The sequence below is a fragment of the Salmo trutta genome, chromosome 11 (genome assembly GCF_901001165.1).
Source record: "Salmo trutta chromosome 11, fSalTru1.1, whole genome shotgun sequence".
In the NCBI taxonomy this organism is placed as follows: Eukaryota; Metazoa; Chordata; class Actinopteri; order Salmoniformes; family Salmonidae; genus Salmo; species Salmo trutta.
This window is the reverse complement of record NC_042967.1, coordinates 21028568-21051541: the sequence shown is the minus strand read 5'-3', so window position 1 is coordinate 21051541 and position 22974 is coordinate 21028568. Positions and strand designations below refer to the sequence as shown.

Below are 22974 nucleotides of genomic sequence, written 5' to 3'. Positions count from 1 at the left end.
GCACAACCAGGACACAACCTCAGTCAGTGACTCTGCATAAAACTGCCTTCTGGGACACCAGCCAACATGGAACATGCTGAGGCGTTCTCTCCAGCCGACAACATGGACTTTGGAAACCTGGCTTCAATCGGTGCAATTTAAACCAGTGATCCAGTTAGAACCAGTGAGCCAGTTGGAACCAGTGAGACAGTTAGAACCAGTGAGCCAGTTGGAACCAGTGAGCCAGTTAGAACCAGTGATCCAGTTAGAACCAGTGAGCCAGTTAGAACCAGTGAGCCAGTTGGAACCAGTGAGCCAGTTAGAACCAGTGATCCAGTTAGAACCAGTGTGCCAGTTAGAACCAGTGAACCAGTTGGAACCAGTGAACCAGTTAGAACCAGTGAGCCAGTTAGAACCAGTGAGCCAGTTAGAACCAGTGAGCCAGTTAGAACCAGTGAGCCAGTTGGAACCAGTGAGCCAGTTAGAACCAGTGATCCAGTTAGAACCAGTGAGCCAGTTAGAACCAGTGAGCCAGTTAGAACCAGTGACCCAGTTAGAACCAGTGAGCCAGTTGGAACCAGTGAGCCAGTTAGAACCAGTGAGCCAGTTAAAACCAGTGAACCAGTTAAAACAAGTGATCCAGTTAAAACCAGTGAACCAGTTAGAACCAGTGAGCAAGTCAGATGAGTTGAACCAGTGAGCAGACAGAGAGAACTATGTGGTACTATAGAGACCAGAGAACTACGATGAACACTTTGTTCTGAGAGAGAAGACGACAGAGGCTTCTACAGGTAGAGAGTGTGTGTGTGTGTGTGTGCATAGTATGCATCTTGTGAGTATGTTTTCTCTTGTGCCCAGTGTATCTGGGTTAACAGTGTATTTGCTGTTACATAGCAATACTATGTAACAGAGTTTCAGGAGCAGTGCCCTCTGTGTGTGTGTACTGTGTGTACTGTGTGTACTGTGTGTGAGAACCTAGTGCTATAGTGCCAGATGTAATGAAAGAAAGGTTAAGGTTAATACTAGCTTTTTAATCCTGCTGAGTTCCTAATGGAACCCTATTCCCTATTTACTGTAGTGCATTACCAGGGCCAGGGCTAGGGCTGGTCAAAGGTAATGCACTATATAGGGAAAAGTGGGACACAGTTGTAGTAAACATGACAGACTCACCTGTGTTCTCTAACAGGCTGTCAGTAGTTCTATTCAAGTTCTACTAGTTTGTGTTCATGTTCTACTAATTCTAGTCAATGCAGATCAACACAGTGAAGTGTGAGGTAAACTAGCTACAGGGGGGTTCACTGCCCTCATTTCTTTTAGTACTTCATGTTTTGGCGCTCGTCCCGCCTCATCTCGTCTTACTTTCCAAAAATACCCCTGGGGCTGAACGGGGGCACCGATGGTTTGGTCAGAAATTGAGGGACCCACCACCACTACTGCCGAGCTTCACCACCACCCCTCTGACCAGCAACACAAAGTTCCACAGGAGGAACCCGAAAGTGAAGCAGGAAGTAAGCGGAAGTGGCAGCAGAGAGCATGCTGGGATGTGGGGGCGGGGCCAAGCTGCGCCACAGTTTGACGGTGGCCTCGGGATTCGTTGAAAACCTGTGTTTCTCAGGGATAGCGTACGGCTGGGCGTCGCTGGTGTTCATCCTTAAGAACGACGGCTACTTCAGTGACCTCTGTGACATCACTGCCAACGCCACTGACCCCGGTGACATTATCACGTTGACAGGGGAGCATCCCCGTGATAACATCATACAGTCAGGTGAGTCGTGAGCTTGCACACACACTTTCTCTCTCTCTCTCACACACACACACACACACACACACACACACACACACACACACACACACACACACACACACACACACACACACAACCTCTTTCTCACACACACACAAAAGCGACTGAAGCTCACAAAAGCTCTCTCCCCCATCCCTCCTCTCTCTCTGAGACACCAGTAGACAGGATGAGCAGTTCTCTCTGGTCTCTCCATCCATCTTTCTTTCTCGCCCTCTCTCCCATCCCAGCCCTCCATCTCTCTCTCTCTCTCTGTCTCAAAATGTAGTAGACAGGAGACAGGATGAACAGTTCTCTCTCTCCCCTATCCCTCCATCTCTCTCTCTCTCTCTCTCTCTCTCTCTCTCTCTCTTTCCCCCCATCCCTCCATCTCTATCTCTCTCTCTCTCCCCATCCCTCCATTTCTCTCTCTCTCTCTCTCTGTCTCAAAATGTAGTAGACAGGAGACAGGATGAACAGTTCTCTCTCTCCCCATCCCTCCATCTCTCTCTCTCTCTCTCTCTCACCATCCCTCCATCTCTCTCTCTCTCTCTCTCTCACCATCCCTCCATCTCTCTCTCTCTCTCTCCCCATCCCTCCATCTCTCTCTCTCAGACTGTAGTGGCCAGGATGAACAGTTCTCTCTGGTTTTCACCGTCGCCTCCTTCTCCATGAACTTCCTGCGTTTCCCTCTGGGCTTCCTGTTCGACCGCTTCGGCACCATGGCGACCAGGCTCCTGGCCACGTGAGAATGTTTTATTATTGTTAAAAAATATATATTGATACCCATCATTTATTTTTGTGGGTCAACTAACTGGTGAGTGTCGTTTTTGCAACAATGGCTTTGTCTGAAATAGCACCCTATTCTCTATAGTGTACTACTGTTGACCAGAGCCCTACGGTATGAGACCCGGTCTAAAGTAGTGCACTGGGACAGGGTGTGAAAGGAATTTCCAGGTGAACCTAAAGGAGAGCAGTCATTGATAAAAATCAATAAAAAATGTATCCAGTTTATTACAAGAATTCAGGGAGAACATTTCCAGAACAGAAGCAGAGAACATTTCTAATGTTAATCACACATCACTGAAGATTCTGGAAACACCAGCCTGAGAGGCTTGTAGGAATTCTCATCATCAGCTGCTACAGAATCAGAGTGTCACAGAGACACATTGTGTCTGGCGTCAAACTTGAACCACATTCAACACCAGCAGACATTTATACTGGCAGTTAAACAGGTCAAAGGTTGGAACGTCCCCACTGGGCACAGACGTCAGTTCAACGTCTAGTTTTGATTTATATTTGGTTGAGTTGTCAACTGACGTGAATCCAACGCTAAATCAATAACAAGAAAAATCATTGGATTTAAGTAAAATGTTTGGGGGGGAAAAAATATGAAATACCCTTACGTTGATGACTTTGCAAATACAATTCATTTTCCACGTTGATTCCACGTCAATTACATAGATTTTTTTGGCTTGAAATGATGTGGAAACAACATTGATTCAGCCAGTTTTTGTCCAGTGGGTCAGTACCTAGTTCCAACTGATAATTATACAGTCGCAGCCAAAAGTTTTGAGAATGACACAAATATACATTTTCACAAAGTCTGCTGCCTCAGTTTGTGTGATGGCAATTTGCATATACTCCAGAATGTTATAAAGAGTGATCAGAGGAATTGCAATTAATTGCAAAGTCCCTCTTTTCCATGCAAATGAACTGAATCCCCCAAAAACATTCCCACTGCATTTCAGCCCTGCCACAAAAGGACCAGCTGACATCATGTCAGTGATTCTCTCGTTAACACAGGTGTGAGTGTTGATGACGACAAGGCTGGAGATCACTCTGTCACGCTGATTGAGTTCGAATAACAGACTGGAATCTTCAAAAGGAGGCTGGTGCTTGGAATCATTGTTCTTCCTCTGTCAACCATGGTTAACTGCAAGGAAACACGTGCCGTCATCATTGCTTTGCACAAAAAGGGCTTCACAAGCAAAGATATTGCTGCCAGTAAGATTGCACCTAAATCAACCATTTATCAGATCATCAAGAACTTCAAGGAGAGCGGTTCAATTGTTGTGAAGAAGGCTTCAGGGCGCCCAAGAAAGTCCAGCAAGCGCCAGGACCGTCTCCTAAAGTTGATTCAGCTGCGGGATCGGGGCACCACCAGTACAGAGCCTGCTCGGGAATGGCAGCAGGCAGGTGTGAGTGCATCTGCATGCACAGTGAGGCAAAGACTTTTGGAGGATGGCCTGGTGTCAAGAAGGGCAGCAAAGAAGCCACTTCTCTCCAGGAAAAACATCAGGGACAGACTGATATTCTGCAAAAGGTACAGGGATTGGACTGCTGAGGACTGGGGTAAAGTCATTTTCTCTGATGAATCCCCTTTCCGATTGTTTGGGGCATCCGGAAAAAAGCTTGTCTGGAGAAGACAAGGTGAGCGCTACCATCAGTCCTGTGTCATGTCAACAGTAAAGCATCCTGAGACCATTCATGTGTGGGGTTGCTTCTCAGCCAAGGGAGTGGGCTCACTCACATTTTTTCCTAAGAACACAGCCATGAATAAATGGTACCAACACATCCTCCGAGAGCAACTTCTCCCAACCATCCAGGAACAGTTTGGTGACGAACAATGCCTTTTCCAGCATGATGGAGCACCTTGCCATAAGGCAAAACTGATAACTAAGTGGCTCGGGGAACAAAACATCGATATTTTGGGTCCATGGCCAGGAAACTCCCCAGACCTTAATCCCATTGAGAACTTGTTTGTCAATCCTCAAGAGGCGGGTGAACAAACAAAAACCCACAAATTCTGACAAACTCCAAGCATTGATTATGCAAGAATGGGCTGCCATCAGTCAGGATGGGTCTCAGAAGTTAATTGACAGCATGCCAGGGCGGATTGCAGAGGTCTTGAAAAAGAAGGGTCAACACTGCAAATATTGACTCTTTGCATGAACTTCATGTAATTTTCAATAAAAGCCTTTGACACTTATGAAATGCTTGTAATTATACTTCAGTATTCCATAGTAACATCTGACAAAAATATCATATCAACAGTAAATTAAATACAAGAAAATAATTACTCCAATAATTTCCCATTACAGGGTGTCATTTCAGATGCAGACAGTGTGTTTATAGATTTTTCAGCTGACAATGATGACAACGGTGATGGTATTTTCCACATTTTGTTACGTTACAGCCTTTCTCAAAAAATTGATTACATTGTTTTTCCCCCTCATCAATCTACACACAATACCCCATAATGACAAAGCAAAAGCAGGTTTTTAGACATTTTTGCTAATTTATTCTAAATAAAAAACTGATATCAGAACTTTTACTCAGTACTTTGTTGAAGCACCTTTGGCAGCGATTACAGCATTGAGTCTTCTTGGGTATGTTGCTACAAGCTTTGCACACCTGTATTTGGGGAGTTTCTCCCATTCTTCTCTGCAGATCCTCTCAAGCCCTGTCAGCTTGGATGTGGAGCGTTGCTGCATAGCTTTTTTCACGTCTCTTCAGACATTTTCGATCAGATTAATGTCTGGGCCACTTCACAAGATTTAGACTTGTCCCAAAGCCACTCCTGCATTGTCTTGGCTGTGTGCTTAGGGTCATTGTCCTGTTGCAAGGTGAACCGCTCCAGTCTGAGGTCATGAGCACTCTGGAGCAGGTTTTCATCAAGGATCTCTCTGTACTTTCCTCTGTTCAGGTTTCCCTCGATCCTGACTAGTCTCCCAGTCCCTGCCGCTGAAAAACATCCCCACGGCATGATGCTGCCACCACCATGCTTCACTGTAGGGATGGTGCCAGGTTTCGTCCAGACATGACGCTTGGCATTCAGGCCAACATTTTGATTCTCATGGTCTGAGAGTCTTTAGGTGCCTTTTCGCGCACTCCAAGCGGGCTGTCATGTGCCTTTTACTGAGGAGTGGTTTCCGTCTGGCCACTCTACCGTAAAGGCCTGATTGGTGGAGTGCTGCAGAGATGGTTGTCCTACTGGAAGATTATCCCATCTCCACAGAGGAACTATAGAGCTCTGTCAGAGTGACCATTGGGTTCTTGGTTACCTCCCTGACCAAGGCCCTTCTCCCCCGATTGCTCAGTTTGGCCAGGCGTCCAACTCTTGGAAGAGTCTTGGTGGTTCCAAACTTATTCTATTTAAGAATGAAGGAGGCCAATGTGTTCTTGGGGACTTTAATGCTGCAGAATTGTTTTGTACCCTTCCACAGATCTGTGCCTTGACACAATCCTGTCTCGGAGCTCTACGGACAATTCCTTCGACATCATGGCTTGGTTTTTGCTCTGACATGCACTGTCAACTGTGGGACCTTATATTGACAGGTGTGTGCCTTTCCAAATCATGTCCAGTCAATTGAATTTACCACAGGTGGACTGTAATCAAGTTGTAGAAACATCTTAAAGATGATCAATGGAAACAGGATGCACCTGAGCTCAATTACGAGTCTCGTAGAAAAGGGTCTGAATACTTATGTAAAAAGGGTATTTAAAAAAATATATATTTTAGCAAACATTCCTAAAACCTGTTTTCACTTAATCATTATGGGGTATTGTGTGTAGATTTCTGAGGATTAAAAAAACTATATATTTTTAGAATAAGGCTGTGTGGATAAAGTCAAGTGGTCTGAATACTATCCGAAAGCACTGTATCTCTAAATCAATGTTATGACACCAAACCATCACAAAACTACCCATGCTCATACCCTCCCTCGCCCCTACCACCCTTCCTCCCTGCCTGCATCTTCTTTTCTAGATGTCTATACACCACGGGGACCTTGTTGATAACTGTCTCCAGTCCAGGTATTTTTATAACATATTGAAATGTCAGTTAGCGTGTCTAGACCTTTGGTCATTAATTTACGTTTTTTTTTTTTTTATAGAGGAATTTGTGCTTTGTCCTCCCCCCCCCCCCCCCCCACCCCCCACCTCTCTCTCACACACACAGAGCAGTCAGCGTTGCTGTTTCCTGCCATCTCGTGCCTGATCACATCTGGAATGTTGTTCTACACAACCAACGCTCAGGTTGGTCTCTTTCAAAGCCACAGTCTGTCATTTCTATGTCATGACATGCATTTGGTCAACCAATGGTCAACTTGTGGTCATCTCTGTACCTCTTTCTTCTTCAGGTGGGGAACCTGTTCGACAGCCACCGTTCCACGGTCATATCAGTCTATGCCGGGGCCTTCGACTCCTCCGCCGCTGTCTTCCTCATCGTTAAGGTAACACAGCATCTTCCTTATGACTATCCTTATGACTATTCCTCAATGTGGGACAGGTTTACTGAGGGTTTGAACTGTTGAAAACCTGACTTCCTGAATATTCCTCAGTGTGGGACAGGTTTACTGAGAGTTTATACTGTTGAAAACCTCCTGACTTCCTGAATATTCCTCAATGTGGGACAGATTTCCTGAGTGTTTGAACTGTTACACAGTCAGCACCTGCTGTTTTCAGAAGGGACTACAACTCAAATGTAGCATCTCTAGATGAAACATGAATCTAAACGGTCATTAATGATTTGCTTCTCCTTAATCTGACCTTTGACTGACTGCTTTAGTCCATTGTGACAGATGCAAACTTAGCTCAGACAAAAACACTAATGATTGAAGTAATCACTGATAATCAAAAGCGGGGAAGTAAGGATTCATACATGCTGTATATAACCTCTCCCTCTTTCCCTCTCTCTCTCTCTCTCTCTCTCTCTCTCTCTCGCTGAAGTTTTTGTATGAAAGAGGGGTCTCTTTCCACTCCTCCTTCCTCGTTCTCTCCGTCTGCAGCGTCATCCACGTCTTCCGGACGTTCTTCCTCATGCCCAGGACCCACATCCCCTACCCACTCCCCGACAGATACGCTTACGGGTCAGAAGAACTATGACTCCCACGATGCATCACCACACCATACAACTAGACTAACAGTCACCATGGTGACCGACCACTGTGGAAGCCAAACAGGACTGTCATCGCCATGATTTTAAAGCGGTGACTCTGACTCAGCTCTTTGTGACAGGGTGAGCTGCGGTGGTCGGCGTTGGAAGAGAGGGGGAGAGAGAGGAGAAAAGGAGGGAGGAGGAGGAGAGAGACAAGGAGATGTGAATGCAAAATATCAGAAGAATGCAGTGTTACAGAAGGCCGAGAGTGCCCCGCTGCAGTTGCAGGACAAAGCAGTACCGTCCAGACCCGATCAGCCTGAGAGAGGTAAGAAACCTGGTCATCCCAGTCAATTCAATTAAATATAAAGGGCTTAATTGGCATGAAATAGTCCTACATATTGTAAAAGTTAAAAAAGCACTGAGCAAGTGAGCACCGTCATTCACTCACAGACACCTCATACATCCACACAAGCATCATAGAATATTGCCCCAATCAACACCCAATCTCTGTCCTCCTCCCTTCCTGTCTCTCCCTCTCTCTCTGTCCTTCACCCCATTCCTTCTCTCTCTCTCTCTCTCTCAGTGGCCAGTTTTAGGAGTTGTGTCCTGTCCTGGTTCTTCCTGTGGCACCTGGTCTGGGTGGCTGTCATGCAGTTCTGTCACTTCCTGTACATCGCCACGGTGAACCCCATGCTCAACCGGCTGGCCAACAGAGACCAGACCCTGGGTAAAAACTACCAAAAAAACACAAATACAACTATTTTTCTGCCTGTGTAGACTACTTCTCTAATTTAGAGAAGGTTATCAATGCTGTCTTTTCTCTCTATCTCTCTCTCTTCCTCTGTCTGTCTCTTGTTCTGTATCTCTACACCCACCTTCTCTCTCTCTCTTTCTCCCTCTCTCTCTCTCTCTCTCTCTCTCTCAGTGAGTCAGTACACCAATGCCTTTGCCTTCACCCAGCTGTGTGGGGTCCTCTGTGGTCCCTGGAACGGCCTCATCATGGACAGACACAAGGGGAAGCCACTGGCTCCAGGTGGGTGACATCATAGACATTAAGGGCAGGTGACGGTGTGGGCATTAGAATCAGAATCACCTTTATTAACCAAGTACATTTACACATAGTCACAATGTTACCTGGTGATATGGTGCTGCTAGTGATAGACAACATTTAGAGACAGAATACAGACAATGAAGTTTAAACAAAGTTTAAATACATTACATTATAAACTGGGTGGTTCGAGCCCTGAATGCTGATTGGCTGACAGCCGTGGTATATCGGACCGTATTCCATGGGTATGACAAAACATGTATTTTTACTACTCTAATAACATTGGTAACCAGTTTATTACAGCAATAAGGCACCTCGGGTTTGTGGTATATGGCCAATATACCACAGCTAAGGGCTGTATCCAGGCAATCCCCGTTGCCGCGTGTATAAGAACAGCCCTTAGCCGTGGTATATTGGACATACAGTGAGGGAAAAAAGTATTTGATCCCCTGCTGATTTTGTACGTTTGCCCACTGACAAAGAAAGGATCAGTCTATAATTTTAATGGTAGGTTTATTTGAACAGTGAGAGACAGAATAACAACAAAACTATCCAGAAAAACGCATGTCAGAAATGTTATAAATTGATTTGCATTTTAATGAGGGAAATAGGTATTTGGTGGAGAGTTTGGAATCTGATTGATTGATTGCTTCTGTGGACAGGTGTATTTTTTACAGGTAGCAAGCTGCGGTTAGGAGCACTCCCTTTAAGAGTGTGCTCCTAATCTCAGCTCGTTACCTGTATAAAAGACACCTGGGAGCCAGAAATCTTTCTGATTGAGAGGGGGTCAAATACCTATCTCCCTCTCTCACCTCCCTCCCTCTCTCACCTCCCTCCCTCTCTCACCTCCCTCCCTCCCTCTCTCACCTCCCTCCCTCTCTCACCTCCCTCCCTCCCTCTCTCACCTCCCTCCCTCCCTCTCTCACCTCCCTCCCTCCCTCTCTCACCTCCCTCCCTCTCTCACTTCCCTCCCTCTCTCACCTCCCTCCCTCTCTCACTTCCCTCCCCCCTCTCTCACCTCCCTCCCTCTCTCACCTCCCTCCCTCCCTCTCTCACCTCCCTCCCTCTCTCACTTCCCTCCCCCCTCTCTCACCTCCCTCCCTCTCTCACCTCCCTCCCTCTCTCACCTCCCTCCCTCCCTCTCTCACCTCCCTCCCTCTCTCACTTCCCTCCCCCCTCTCTCACCTCCCTCCCTCTCTCACCTCCCTCCCTCTCTCACCTCCCTCCCTCTCTCACTTCCCTCCCCCCTCTCTCACCTCCCTCCCGCCTCCCTCTGACACACTCTCCCTTCTCTCTCCCCCTCTTTCTCTCCCCAAAGGAGACGAAGTAAGAACCCGACCTGCACTCCTCCTCTCTCCCTCTCACCTCCCTCCCTACCTCTCACCTCCCGACCTCTCACCTCCCTACCTCTCACCTCCCTCATTCTCTCTTCCACCTCTCTCTGACACACTCTTGCTTCTCTCTCCCCCTCTTTCTCTCCCGAAAGGAGAGACGAAGCAAGAAGCCGACCTGCGCTCCTCCTCTCTCTCCCTCTTCCTCACCTCCCTCCAGTGCCTCCTCTTCTACGTCTGCTTCTCCTCTCCTCTCCTCCCTCTCCAGTACCTCACCTTCATCCTGCAGGTCCTCAACAGTGCCTTCATCTATGGTGGACACCAAGCCTTCCTCACCATCGCGTACGTTCATACTGTGTGTGTTTTGTCTCCTATCCTAAAGCACCCACCCCACCATTTAACCCTAACTCTACCACCATTACTACTATTGTTTTTACCATCGAAGACCACTTTGGAAATAAGCATTTTAATGAATACTTTCAAGTGATATCCTCTGGGTCCACATTGTACAGTATGTCTGTTACCCAAAATAAATTAAATTCACTAAAAAATTCCACTAGTCATCCATTTGTTTAATCCGTCTGTCTTCTTCTTCTTCTCTTCCTCTCCTCTTCCCACCAGGTTTCCCGGCTGCCATTTTGGTAAGTTGTCTGGTCTGATAACATCTCTGTCAGCTGTGGTTCTGCTGCTCCAGTTCCCTGTTCTACACCTCATCAGAGAGTTCCTGCATGGAGACCCTGTCTATGTGAGTCAGCCAGTCAACTTCTTTATCCTACAGAAAACAGTAAGGGCCTCATACCTGTGTAATGAACTTATATACCTTTGAGTGTTTACCAAGCCTCTCATCGAGTACCCGCTGTTGTTCTACGTATTTGGTGTATTCCAGAACTAGCACAACTGTTTCAACTAGTGAGGGGCTTGGTGAAGACTAGATTGATGGAATCAGATGTGCTAGAACTGTAATACATTAAGTAAGTAGAATGGCTGTAGTACTGGAGAGGATGTTTGGGAAACAGATAGACCACAGGCTCTGCACAAGGGGGGCTCAATCTTTGTTCTTCTTCCCACCTCTCCTCTCCTCCAGGTGAACGTGGGTCTGACCCTCCTCACCCTCCTCACCTTCATCCACCCCCTCCACGTACACCTCCACTGCCACTCTCTAGCCAATCAGAGGAGGGCTAGGGCCAAACAGGAAGTGACAAACTCAGGGTCAAAGGTCACGTGGAACAGGCTGGTGGGGATGTGACGACAAACCAACAACAGCAGTGGTGCGTCTCAATAGTCTAAAGTCGCTTCCTCTCCTTGTCTCCTTTCCTTTGATAACATTGATCTGATAAAATTGGACAGGTGGAAAACAGGGACTGTGTCCCAAATAGTGCCCTATCCCATACATAAGGCACTACTTTTGATGGGACCTGGTTAAAAGTAGTGCACTATATTAGGGAATAGGGTGCATTGGGGCACAGACAGGTGCCTCTGTAGGATGCCTTCCCTTCACCATCTTGCATTCACTTGTCCGATGTGGGTGAAGGAGAGGAGACGAGGAGAGAAAGCATCTTTAGACAGTTGGAATGCATCCAGGACAATTGACACTGCATCATGGACAATGCCACTGACTGTTCAAGGCAGGGCAAAGAAGGACAGTGCCAAAGTGAAGACCTACTGTAATGTGTGTGTTAACCTGTCTGATTGTAATAAAGAATACAACTAAACTGTGAAACAACAAAGTCCAAAATATAGTTTAATTGATAAGTTTGAATGGTCAAAATATAAATCACAATGGGTTATATATGTGGCTCCCAAGTGGCGCAGCGGTCTAAGGCACTGCATCTCAGTGCTAGAGGCGTCACTACAGACCCTGGTTTGATCCCGGGCTGTATCACAACCGGCCGTGATCGGGAGTCCCATAGGGCGATGCACAATTGGCCCAGCGTCCTCTGGGTTAGGGGAGGGTTTGCCCGGGGTAGGCCGTCATTGTAAATAAGAATTTGTTCTTAACTGATTTTTTTTTTTTTTAATTGAATTTAACTTATTTATTTATAGGCCAGCCTGTAGAGCAGTTCTCAGCATGCGCCCCCAAATGGTTATGCAACTCTCTCATGTACTTACGGTAAATTGAATGAGACGTCATCACGTCATGTTACATTGTTATTATTGTAGACACAGGAACAGGGATTTGTAAATCGCGATGATCTGGGGTTTAAACTACCCAACCAAGTGTCCACTTACAGGCCACAGTGTTTAAACATATTAAAAATCAACATCGTAATTTTTCCCTTTAAAGATTGCCATTATCAATATCTAGCTGGCTAGGCTATTCTAGCTAGAATGTCGGAGACCGTAATGTTTCAGACGCAGTTGTCGTCCATCATGGAAGCTCTGTCCACCGCCGCCATGGCGGAGATAACCAAACTAGTGGACGAGTACTCCGCGTTTTTACGAGGGGAACTGTCACGGAAAAAACACGATAACGAAATCCTGATGAAAAAGCTGAAAGTAGTTGAAAACCGGCACCGGAAAAGGACATCTACGATTGAACACAGCGGGGACGGAGTTGGCACTGTGCTGCGCGAGAGACTTTGGAACGGGGGTTCCCTACCGCACCACACGCCCCGTACGTGTTTATGTATTTCATTTTAAATGCTTGGTGCTTTTAAATCGACAGTCGAAAATGAAGTAATGTGGCCCCTTCTCTTTCCATGCAGAAACCAACAGAGAACACAAGCCCAACCGAGTCTTTACGCAGGAGGGATGCAGCAGCGAGTGGAGTAATGGACCCGCGGCGCGGGTAGGACTAAGGACGGACGAGGTAGTGTAACCGCTACACATTACACTTTTTTGTTTTATCAGCAGTAAAATAGTTAATCGTTGGCATGGCATTGATATTATTTTCAGCTGAATTATACGGTATAATAATAAGGACTGATAAAACATTGTCTATAATAGGCTAGAATAGGATAAGTATAGGATAAAAGTATTCATGCATTTCACAGGCATACGTGCAAGTAAGTGTATATGTAATTCACCTCCCAAATAACAATGCATTGATCACACTATCACCGTGTCTCCCGTCTGTCCGTTCACAGACCACTGTAACAGACAGGACGGCTGAACCAGTTACCATCAAACAAGAGAGACTGGAGGAGGACGGCCCAGGGGAATGTGGTGCTCCAAATGAACTGAGGATGAACGGTGAGAGAGACAAACCACGTTTTTATACAAGGAATGGAAAGTCATACCGAACATTTTTTTATCACGACAGCTGTGATGGAAACAGGAAGTTTCGGTACAATTTTCTAAATGCCAACAGATCATTTGTTCATTCGACACGGTGGGACCTTTTTGTCTAAAATGAATTATGCGAGAAATGGAGATTGAAACGCCTCTATGCGCATATATTGATATTATAACCGTCATTATCGAGGTAAACTTTGGAGTCACGTGATATGGTATGGAAGCCTGGCTACTGAGAGAGAAGGATAGAACTTAAATGAAATGAGTTAGGAAGGGAGACCAAGTTCAAACATCCAGCCAGAAAAATGCAATATTACGTGGTGGTGGTGGTGGTGGTGGTGGTGATGATGATGATGGTGGTGATAGTGATGATGATGATGATGACATTGCCTTCTGTTCTCTATTCCGTGTTGTCCCCTCTCCTGCATGTAAGCTCCTGAGCGTTCCACCACTTCACTGGTCGCCCGGCAACCGCATCCCACTGATCAGAGCTGTTTTGAGGAGGACTGGGGGTTCCAGAGTACCACACCAGGGGGTAGAGATGAACTCACTGACTCTATGGAACACAACTTAGAAGTGGAACATAGAACTATGGAACACCTAGAACTGGAATATAGAACTATAGAACACTTAGAACTGGAACATAGAACTCTGGAACATGACCTCAGTAGCAGCTCTCACTGCCTGGACCAGGACCAGCCTGTAGTAGTGGAGGAGATCCGCCTCAAGAGGGAGCCAGAGAGCCCATGTCCAGACCTCAACCCACTACCGGGAGGAGAACCAGGCCTGGAGGTCGACCAGGGGGATCTGGGCCAAACGTACCCCGAGTATGCAGCACTGAACCTGGGGTACGGTGGCTACACAGACACCTCTGGTCTATTTTTCACCTACTCGTCAGAAAACCAACTACAACAACACACTTCCTCCTCGACAACGACCACAGACGATTACGCATCGTTCCCGGGGAAACACTCCGTCACCGTCATACCTGGTCACCATGGAGACCAAAGAGGAAATGCTGGAACTGTCAGAACTCGAGCTCCCCTCAGTAAAGAGAAGGAGGGGAGGTTCGTATGCAAACATTGTGGGAAGGGTTTCCCCTACATCAGCTGCCTTAAGCGGCATGCCCTCAACCACACGAGAGAGAGGACGCATCACTGCTCCGTGTGTGGGCGGAGCTTCATCAGACCCAGTCACCTGAGGAGGCATGAACTGCTGCACACGGGGGTCCGACCCTTCGCCTGCGCACTATGTGGACGCCACTTCTCGCATGGCGCACACCTCCGAGCTCACATGAAGACACACACGTGATGGAAGTGCCCTGTGTGTGTGTGTGTGACGTAATTGATGTGTGTGTGTGACGTAATTGACTTCTTGTTTTACATATGATCTAAAGTTTTATGTGGAAAGACTTGGACCAGTTTTAAAAAGGGGTGATTCCACATAAATTCAAGAGTTCAATACATACAGTAGACATCTGTTCTGTGAATTGGCCTTTATTGTCGCCTGCTGTGTTGCTAGGCAGTTTCTGAGTAAAATGCTGATGGTTGAGATGGCTGCTTTCATTGGTCAAGTTACTTTTTCATTCCAGGAGATGTATTTTATTATTGCTGTCAAATCATATTCCAAGTTTGTATTTCCATTTTACAATTAATTACATTATCATCAGAAATCCCACACAGCTGTCAGTAGCTAGGCCTACTTTTAGAGTATATATTTAAGTAATAAGGCCTGAGGGGGTGTGGTATATGGCCAAGGCTAAGGGCTGTTCTTAGGCACAACATGGAGTGCCTGGACACAGCCCTTAGCCGTGGTATATTGGTCATATACCACAAACCCCCGAGGTGCCTTATTGCTATTATAAACTGGTTACAAGTGTAATTAGAACAGGAAAAATACATGTTTTGTCATACCCCTGGTATATATCTGATATACCATGGCTTTCAGCCAATTAGCACTCAGGGCTCTACCACCCAGTTTATAATTAGATATAAGCAACTGGAGACAACTCACCACTCAGATATATTTTGGTCCATGGCCATGGTTCCAACATGGCCATTTAGCCTAGTCCCCAATGCCTGGCCAAGGTTTGCGTCGCGTGCACGCGCGAAATGCAGTGCAGGTGGAAAGACAGACAGCGAATGGACAGGCACATCGCGGCGCCTGCGCGTAATGGAGACGAGTTTCTGTTTAGAGTTCCACCACAAATCAACAAGAGGATCGACATTAAACTATGTGGGATCATGAAACAAGGTGAGTGGCTGGTATATAGGCTAATATCTGAATGTATAGGCTACAGCCTATGTATGGCATAGTTTTCATAGCGTACGATTTATGATTATTGCTGCATGGTTGGACTGTGGCCAGTGTAAATATTGTCATAAAAGTTGCTCTACCATAGCCATACATGTTTTTATTGTTTTATGACAGCACGGTGTCGTACACTGGCCAACGTCCCGCTATAACCGAACTATTTTACTGTCTATTTTGAGGCGTTTTGGCACCATGCTACAGATTGCGCGCAAAGAAAACACAGTAATGCAATGACCGCATGGCAGATTAGTCTGTAGCTAATCTGATGTGGATTACCGTTATAGGGCGAGTGTACTGTATCTGTTGTAGTCTTCCGCACTGCAATGTAGGCAACAGCTCAGTACGCATTCTCATACCATTAGCGGATTTATTACGCATTAGACCGCTGTATTATTCCGATTTCCGACCTTGTATTATAATTATTTATCCTTAAAGTGTTTGATGGGCACTATGTATTATTATTAATTGTTATTGTATTATTACACCTGACACGTGTTGTGATGCCTCTTCACTTGTATATTTTAGGGGGAAGATGAACAATAGCCTCTCTCTCAAAGCAAATGACAGGATCATTTATGAAATGGCAACAAAGGAATGAACAAAAGTCACGAGTTACACACTGAAGAAAAGAGGGAAATAAACACAAAGTAGAACAACGAGGAAGGGCTGAAAGAAAGAGGAAGAGAAACATCTGCAGACAGAGGGGCTGTTTGAGCAATCATTCATCAGTTTACACTGCAGGTTGAGAAACGTCCACACTCCTCCTGGGTTTAACCACTAGGCCTACTATTATGACAACTCATGTTGGTGTGCTATGAACTCAAATTCTACTGCTATTATTTCTACTATGGCCACCACTACCACTTAAAGTCTTAGGTGTTTGAAACCTGTCATAAAACGTGTTATCTCTAACAGCCATTGATTGAGAAGAAGGGGAGTTAACCAGTATATTTTCTGATAAGTGCAGTTTGAATTGGAATGCCAAACCTTATCTCTCCCACCCAGCACTTCTTTCTAGTGGTACAGCTACTTTTGGGCCAGTTGCTCTCAAACACTCAAAGCAAGAATCAAGAGGGATATAAAGGATAGAGGGAGAGAGCGAGGGAGAGAAAGAGCGAGGGAGAGAAAGAGCGAGGGAGAGAAAGAGCGAGGGAGAGAAAGAGCGAGGGAGGGCGTATAGAAAAGTCAGAGGATAGAAAAGGGGTCTCTTTGAATACAGTCACCCATTAACTTCACATTAATAAGAACAGTCCTTTGAGTAACAGTTAAACAGGCAGCCAGACAGAGTCAGAGCAGGGAGTCAGTCAGCCAGGCAGGTAGCTAGTCAGCCAGCCAGGCAGTCAGGCAGTCAGTCCGTTAATCAGCGAGGATGCTGGGATGCGAGGGGGGAGGGGTGGGGTTGCGCTACAGGCTGACCCTAGCCACAGGGCTGGTGGAGTGTCTGTGTTTCGCCGGCGTGGTCTTCGGCTGGGCATCGCTGGTCTTCGTCCTGAAGACAGACGGATACTTCACTGACCTCTGTGTCAATCTGACTACTGGACCCAACAGTACAGTGGAAACAGGTGAGTAGTTCAATATGACATAGAATAGAATAGATTGGAATAGAATAGAATATGAAGCACATCTGAGGAGTTCATACTAAAAAACTGAAGGACCTGGATCTCTACTTCTATCTTTCTCCCCCTCTCTATCTCTCTCTGTATTCCTCTCTTTCTGTATTCATCTCTTTCTCTGCCCCATCCCCCCTCCCCACGCTATCTCTCCTCATCCATCCCTCCATATCTCTCTCTCTCTCTCTCTCTCTCAGACTAGTGGACAGGATGAACAGTTCTCCCTGGTCTTCATCATCACTAATCTCCCATCCCTCCATCTCTCTCTCTCTCTCTCTCCCCATACCTCCATCTCTCTCTCTCTCAGACTGTAGTGGACAGGATGAACAGTTCTCCCTGGTCTTCACCGTCACCTCCTTTATGAACAACTTCCTCACGCTTCCCAACGGATTCATCTTCGACCGCTTCGGCACCATGGCAACGAGGCTTCTGGGAATGTGAGTCTTTTTTAAACTACAGAAATCCAGGCTTCATTGCTAGGGCCCAGAATTTTTCCTGCCCTGATCAGGTAAGGATGGCGATATACCCATATACAATGTGATATATGGCATATCCATTGCAAATAATTCTTACAATGTCAACATTTAATGAATATAACTAGGTCCTGACCTCTGACCAGTATTTCCAGGACATCCGCAGAGTTTATTTACACATAGTCAATTAATTACAATTCTTTAGTACGTTTATGCCTAGACGAGAGAGAGAGAGAGAGAGAGAGAGAGAGAGAGAGAGAGAGAGAGAGAGAGAGAGAGAGAGAGAGAGAGAGAGACAAAAGGGGGTGGGAAGGTGAGGGTCCGTTCCTGGTTTACTCAGTCATTGTTTTTGTAGAATGTGTATGCATATTTTAATCTAAGTTCTACAGGTTTATTGAGGTTGTCTTCTGACCCACTGAGAAATGTGTCACCGACTAAAGTTTAACAGACCGTAACAAACTGTGTGGCACCTCTTGATCTATCTGCTCTGTGTTTCCCTCAGATGTCTCTACACCACTGGTACACTGATGGTTGCCTTCTCCAGTTCAGGTAAACATAGACTCTACAGTAGAACGGCTGTTATTCAATCAGAACAGCTCTTGATATTTGTGTATTTGATAAATGAACAAAGACAATCAATCAAATGTATTTATAAAGCCCTATTTACATCAGCAGATGTCACAAAGTGCTGTACAGAAACCCAGCCTAAAACCCTAAACAGCAAGCAATGCAGATGTAGAAGCACGGTGGCTAGGAAAAACTCCCTAGAAAGGCAGGAACCTAGGAAGAAACCTAGAGAGGAACCAGGCTCTGGCTGTTTCCGGTGGAAATGATAAGAGTACATGGCCATTAAGGCCAGATCGTTCTTCAAGATGTTCGAACGTTCATAGATGACCAGCAGGATCAAATAATAATCACAGTGGTTGTAGAGGGTGCAACAGGTCAGCACCTCAGGAGTAAATGTCAGTTGGCTTTTCATAGCCGAGCATTCAGAGGTCGAGAGAGAGGGTTGAAACAGCAGGTCCAGGATAAGGTAGCACGTTCCTATTGTAGGATGTTGGATGAGTAGATATTCGACTTGGCCTATGCTGTCTCTCTCTCTCCCTCTAATAGCTCTGTCCATGCTGCTGTTCCCAGCCCTGTCCTTCATCGCAGTGGGAGGTATATTGTTCCTCATCACAAACATACAGGTACAGCAGCATGCCATGACTCCTCAGTTTCAACACAGTTCCAGACAGTACAAACAGTATTCATTACATCTGTGTAACAGGTGTATGTCACACACTATTTTGTCTGACACATAAAACTGATATTTATTCAGTAAATACTGTATTTATACTGTTATATATGGATACTGTATTTCTACTGTGTACTATATGGATGGATGTATTCTTGGATGAATGTCCACACTTGTTGAACTGTTGTTCGCTACTATAGGTTGGGAACCTGTTTGGCTCCCATCGTTCCACCATCATCACCCTCTATAATGGAGCCTTCGACTCTTCCTCCGCTGTCTTCCTCATCATCAAGGTATCACAGAACTCACACATACTGTAGCCTACAGGACAGAGGCCTCTGAGAGAAAAATGTTCTGCTCGTCAGGTTACTAGATAACTGCCTTAAAAAGGCCAAGTGTATAAAACAGATGAATTTGATTATATATTGTAGAAATATCCCATATAATGATTATATTTGTATATATTGTAGATATCCCATATATTGATTCTATTTTTTATTATATGTAGTCATGGTCGTCTAATAGCTATCCATTGGTGGCTCTGCTTATCCATCTCTCCCTCCGTCTCAGGTGATGCATGAAGGAGGGGTCTCCCTCCGCTCCTCCTTCCTCATTCTCTCCGTCTGCAGTGTCATCCACCTCCTCAGGACGTTCTTCCTCATGCCCAACACCCACATTCCCTACCCACTCCCCGAGGGCTTCACCTATGGGTGAGAACTACATCCAACTCCGACCCACACCACCTACCCACTCCATGAGGGCTTCACCTACGGGTCAGAACTACAACTCCCACACATACGACAGTATTAATCTGACCAGGCCCTATGATACATAATTCCATAGTATGTATGGGGGTTGTAGTTGTCACCTGAGAGAACTACAACTCGCCTGGGGGTTTTCCAGACCATGGAGTGTTTCCTTGTCAGATTACTTGGGCAGGAAAAAGTCCTGTACATGTTCATAGATAAATGCAAAACGAAATTAAATAATTATTTTTGTTTGGCATTTAACAAATGGTATTGATTTGTAAGGTTTGTCTCAATGACAAAACATATTTGATGATACCCTGATGCCTCCTTTTCAACAGCGTAAGCCCTGGAAAGTCCAACAGCTACAACGTCGAGGAGTCTGAGAAGACGCCAGCTGAGACCGACGACATGCCCCTACAGCCTGATGATGGGCAGCAGTCGGAAGACTCTGGGAAAGGTGTCCTTTGGCCAACTACAATCTTTAATCTGGCTGGGGAATGGAAGGTGCATTTTGTTGACTCAAATGTTTTTTTTTTCTCTCTCTCACTCACACTCACAGTGGCCAGTTTCAGGAGCTGTGTGCAGTCGGGGTTCTTCCTGTGGCATCTGGTGTGGCTGTCTGTCATGCAGCTGAGACACTACCTCTTCATCGGAACACTGAACCCCATGCTCAACCGGCTGGCCGACAACGACTCAGCCCTGGGTAAACTACACACATGCACACACACACCAAAGCATAGGATCACTGAATGAATCTAAATACTGTCTCTCCCCTTCTCTCTTTCTCCACCCTCTCTCTCAGTGAGTCAGTACACCAATGCCTTTGCCTTCACCCAGCTGTGTGGGGTCCTCTGTGCTCCCTGGAACGGCCTCATCATGGACAGACACAAGGGGAAGCCTCTGGCTCCAGGTGGGTGACATGGCTCTAGCTTAGTAACAACAGGATGGTGTTCAATAGAGCACAAAGTAGCAAAATGTTAAGCAATTAAAGACAAAAATGGGTATCCTTATTTGTTAAGGTAGTAGGCCTACCTTCTGTTTCAGTCTAGAATATATCTTTTTTAATCCTATTTCATGCCTAATGAGCATGGCCATGGTTCTGGTGTGTGTGTGTCCATCATCATCATCATTCTCACCCAACCTTTCTCTCACCTCCTCCCTCTATAGGAGAAACAGATAAGGAGGCAGACCTGCGCTCCTCCTCTCTCTCCCTCTTCCTCACCTCCCTCCAGTGCCTCCTCTTCTCCATCTGCGCCTCCTCTCCTCTCCTCCCTCTCCAGTACCTCACCTTCATCCTGCAGGTCCTCAACCGCTCCTTCCTCTACGGAGGCAACGCAGCCTTTGTCAGCATCGCGTGAGTGAAAGAGGGATAAAGAGACAGATAGTGGGGGCAGAGTGGCAGATTAATAGTGAGATCTGACAGGAAGGAAATAAAAAGGTCGATTATAGAAGGAACAAGGGACTCAAAAATAAATAGACAATAGACTTGACATTTTAAAATGTGAAAATACAGTTCAAAGACTAAAGTTTACAATAAAGGAAGGTGACAGTGCTACTCATTCATACTTCCCTCAGTTGATGCCTGGCTCTCCTTTCTTTTCTCCTTCCTGCCCTCTCTCACCAGTTTTCCTGGGGTCCACTTTGGGAAGCTGTATGGTTTGGTGATGTCTCTGTCTGCCGTGGTGTCACTGCTGCAGTACCCCTGTTTCGCCCTGGTCAAAGGAGCCCTAGGTGGAGACCCCTTCTATGTGAGTGGGTCATACGAACATACGCTCACTAGATGACTAACCTCCCCAGGCTCAGTTTCTATCGCGAGAGAGCCGGCAGGGTGGACGAGATTAGTAGATGTACTGTACTTGCCAAAAAGTAAATATTGAAATGTCTTTGTTGAACCTCACAGCTCATAACATAATAACCGTGTAACTTGCTGTTGGCCTACTTTGCAGACATGTAAGGTTAAGGCTGCTCTCTCAAAAGGGCTGGCTTTGTCGTCTTTCCTCCTCAGGTGAACATCGCTCTGACTCTCCTCACTCTGCTGGCCTTCATCCATCCAATCAACATCTTCTACCACTGCAGGAAACTGACCAATCAGAGGGAGGATATGGCCGGCGGTGCTGCCATCACATTGGCTGAGGCCAAAATGTAGGGGACATTACATGAGGGTCCTGAGCCAAGGGAAACAGGAATTGTCTTATTTCTAATTGTTTAAAGGGAATATGTGAATATGTAAAATAATAATAAAAGCTTTTTTATACTTATGTTTTACAGTAATCCCATATATTCCATCAGTATGTTTTGTTGGATAGTTGTCAATAAAAATGATTATCCATTATTGTGTCCTGATTTAAGCGTAATAGGTCATGGCAGAGTACGTCACGCCGGAAGTCGTCATTGAAAACAAACTGGTTTCCGGTCAAATTGAGTCACGCAGTCCAAAACAAACCAGTTGGCGATCACATATCAATTTAGCCTGATAAAGATTGGTATAAAAAGGTTTTCGTCTCGTGTAGGCAGAGTTGAAACTGCCGAGGTACACCCAATATCCCGAGTTTCACAACAGCTTTAGAAATGAAGGAAACCACGTTTAACTACAATATTATTCCGAGACGAACGGTAGATGAAGTAATCGTCTGATGCGATCTAGTTTTACACAACTTCAAAAACAACTGAACAAATCTTTACATATGTCAGAGGAAGTCGTGGCTTTATTTCTGTCCATCTCGGAAGTGCCGTTGGCTCGTTGTATGGGTTCTCTGCAAAAAACGTTACTGGCGGAGAGCCAAGCTGTCGAAAAGTCATGTCGCCGACGTTATTCTTACAGTGAAAGGTCCAGTACCGAGAACGGAGAGAGCAGAGTACTTCAGTTAGCGGCAGAAAAAGCTGAAAATGAAGATGTCAGTTTCGACAACGATGGCACAGACACAGGTAGTTCATTCCACACACACTGAATCAATATAACATACAAAATATTGTCCAATATGTGTGTAGCTTACTGCTGTATAATTGATTGCAATCTAACACACAGTAGAGGTCTTTTGATCAAGTTTGGGGGTTAATTTATGAAATGTAGCCCATAACAAGTCAGGAGATAAAAATCGGTTCAAGTTATTGCCAATGTTGACGCTTGCCTTACTTCCCCAACAACAACAGGTCACATGTAGACCACAGTGATACCAAAGCAGACCCAGATCCATCATACTGTGGCAGTGGATCAAGCCTCCACCACACCCCTCCACACATGCAGCCTGTGGCCATATGTTCAGGACAGGAGGATGATGCCTGCACCGTGTCCACACTGGAGAGAAGCCTTACTCCTGCTCCGACTGCAACAAGACC

General features: G+C 45.8%; 3 protein-coding genes across 5 annotated transcripts; all 3 read left to right on the top strand.

Moving 5' to 3' along the window:
- The first annotated feature begins 11 nt into the window (after positions 1-11).
- Positions 12-11749, top strand: LOC115202453 (solute carrier family 43 member 3-like). 2 transcript variants are annotated; one of them, XR_003879975.1, is made up of 13 exons: positions 12-1744; positions 2375-2504; positions 6531-6577; positions 6723-6799; positions 6904-6996; positions 7493-7632; positions 7781-7968; positions 8227-8370; positions 8569-8676; positions 10010-10017; positions 10178-10364; positions 10644-10767; positions 11107-11246. XR_003879975.1 is itself a non-coding variant. In XM_029766604.1 (12 exons), the coding sequence occupies exons 1-12, from the start codon at positions 1513-1515 to the stop codon at positions 11266-11268; spliced, it is 1632 nt and encodes a 543-aa protein (XP_029622464.1). In that variant the 5' UTR covers positions 1315-1512; the 3' UTR covers positions 11269-11749. The 2 variants fall into 2 exon arrangements, 1 of the variants encoding a protein (XP_029622464.1); XM_029766604.1 differs by lacking the exon at positions 10010-10017 and having other exon boundaries at positions 1315-1744; positions 11107-11749.
- A 342-nt stretch (positions 11750-12091) lies between these two features.
- LOC115202458 (zinc finger and SCAN domain-containing protein 12) lies at positions 12092-14809 on the top strand. Its single transcript, XM_029766615.1, has 4 exons — positions 12092-12636; positions 12728-12831; positions 13109-13214; positions 13690-14809. Exons 1-4 carry the CDS (start codon positions 12351-12353, stop codon positions 14565-14567), a joined length of 1374 nt encoding a protein of 457 aa, XP_029622475.1. The 5' UTR covers positions 12092-12350; the 3' UTR covers positions 14568-14809.
- A 2108-nt stretch (positions 14810-16917) lies between these two features.
- Positions 16918-21968, top strand: LOC115202455 (solute carrier family 43 member 3). Of its 2 annotated transcripts, none has more exons than XM_029766610.1 (12): positions 16918-17131; positions 17487-17616; positions 18155-18201; positions 18766-18842; positions 19090-19182; positions 19460-19599; positions 19977-20095; positions 20198-20341; positions 20441-20548; positions 20806-20992; positions 21263-21386; positions 21644-21968. In XM_029766610.1, exons 1-12 carry the CDS (start codon positions 16939-16941, stop codon positions 21782-21784), a joined length of 1503 nt encoding a protein of 500 aa, XP_029622470.1. In that variant the 5' UTR covers positions 16918-16938; the 3' UTR covers positions 21785-21968. The 2 variants fall into 2 exon arrangements, with proteins under 2 accessions (XP_029622470.1, XP_029622471.1); XM_029766611.1 differs by having other exon boundaries at positions 17012-17131; positions 17377-17616.
- The last annotated feature ends 1006 nt before the right edge of the window (positions 21969-22974 follow it).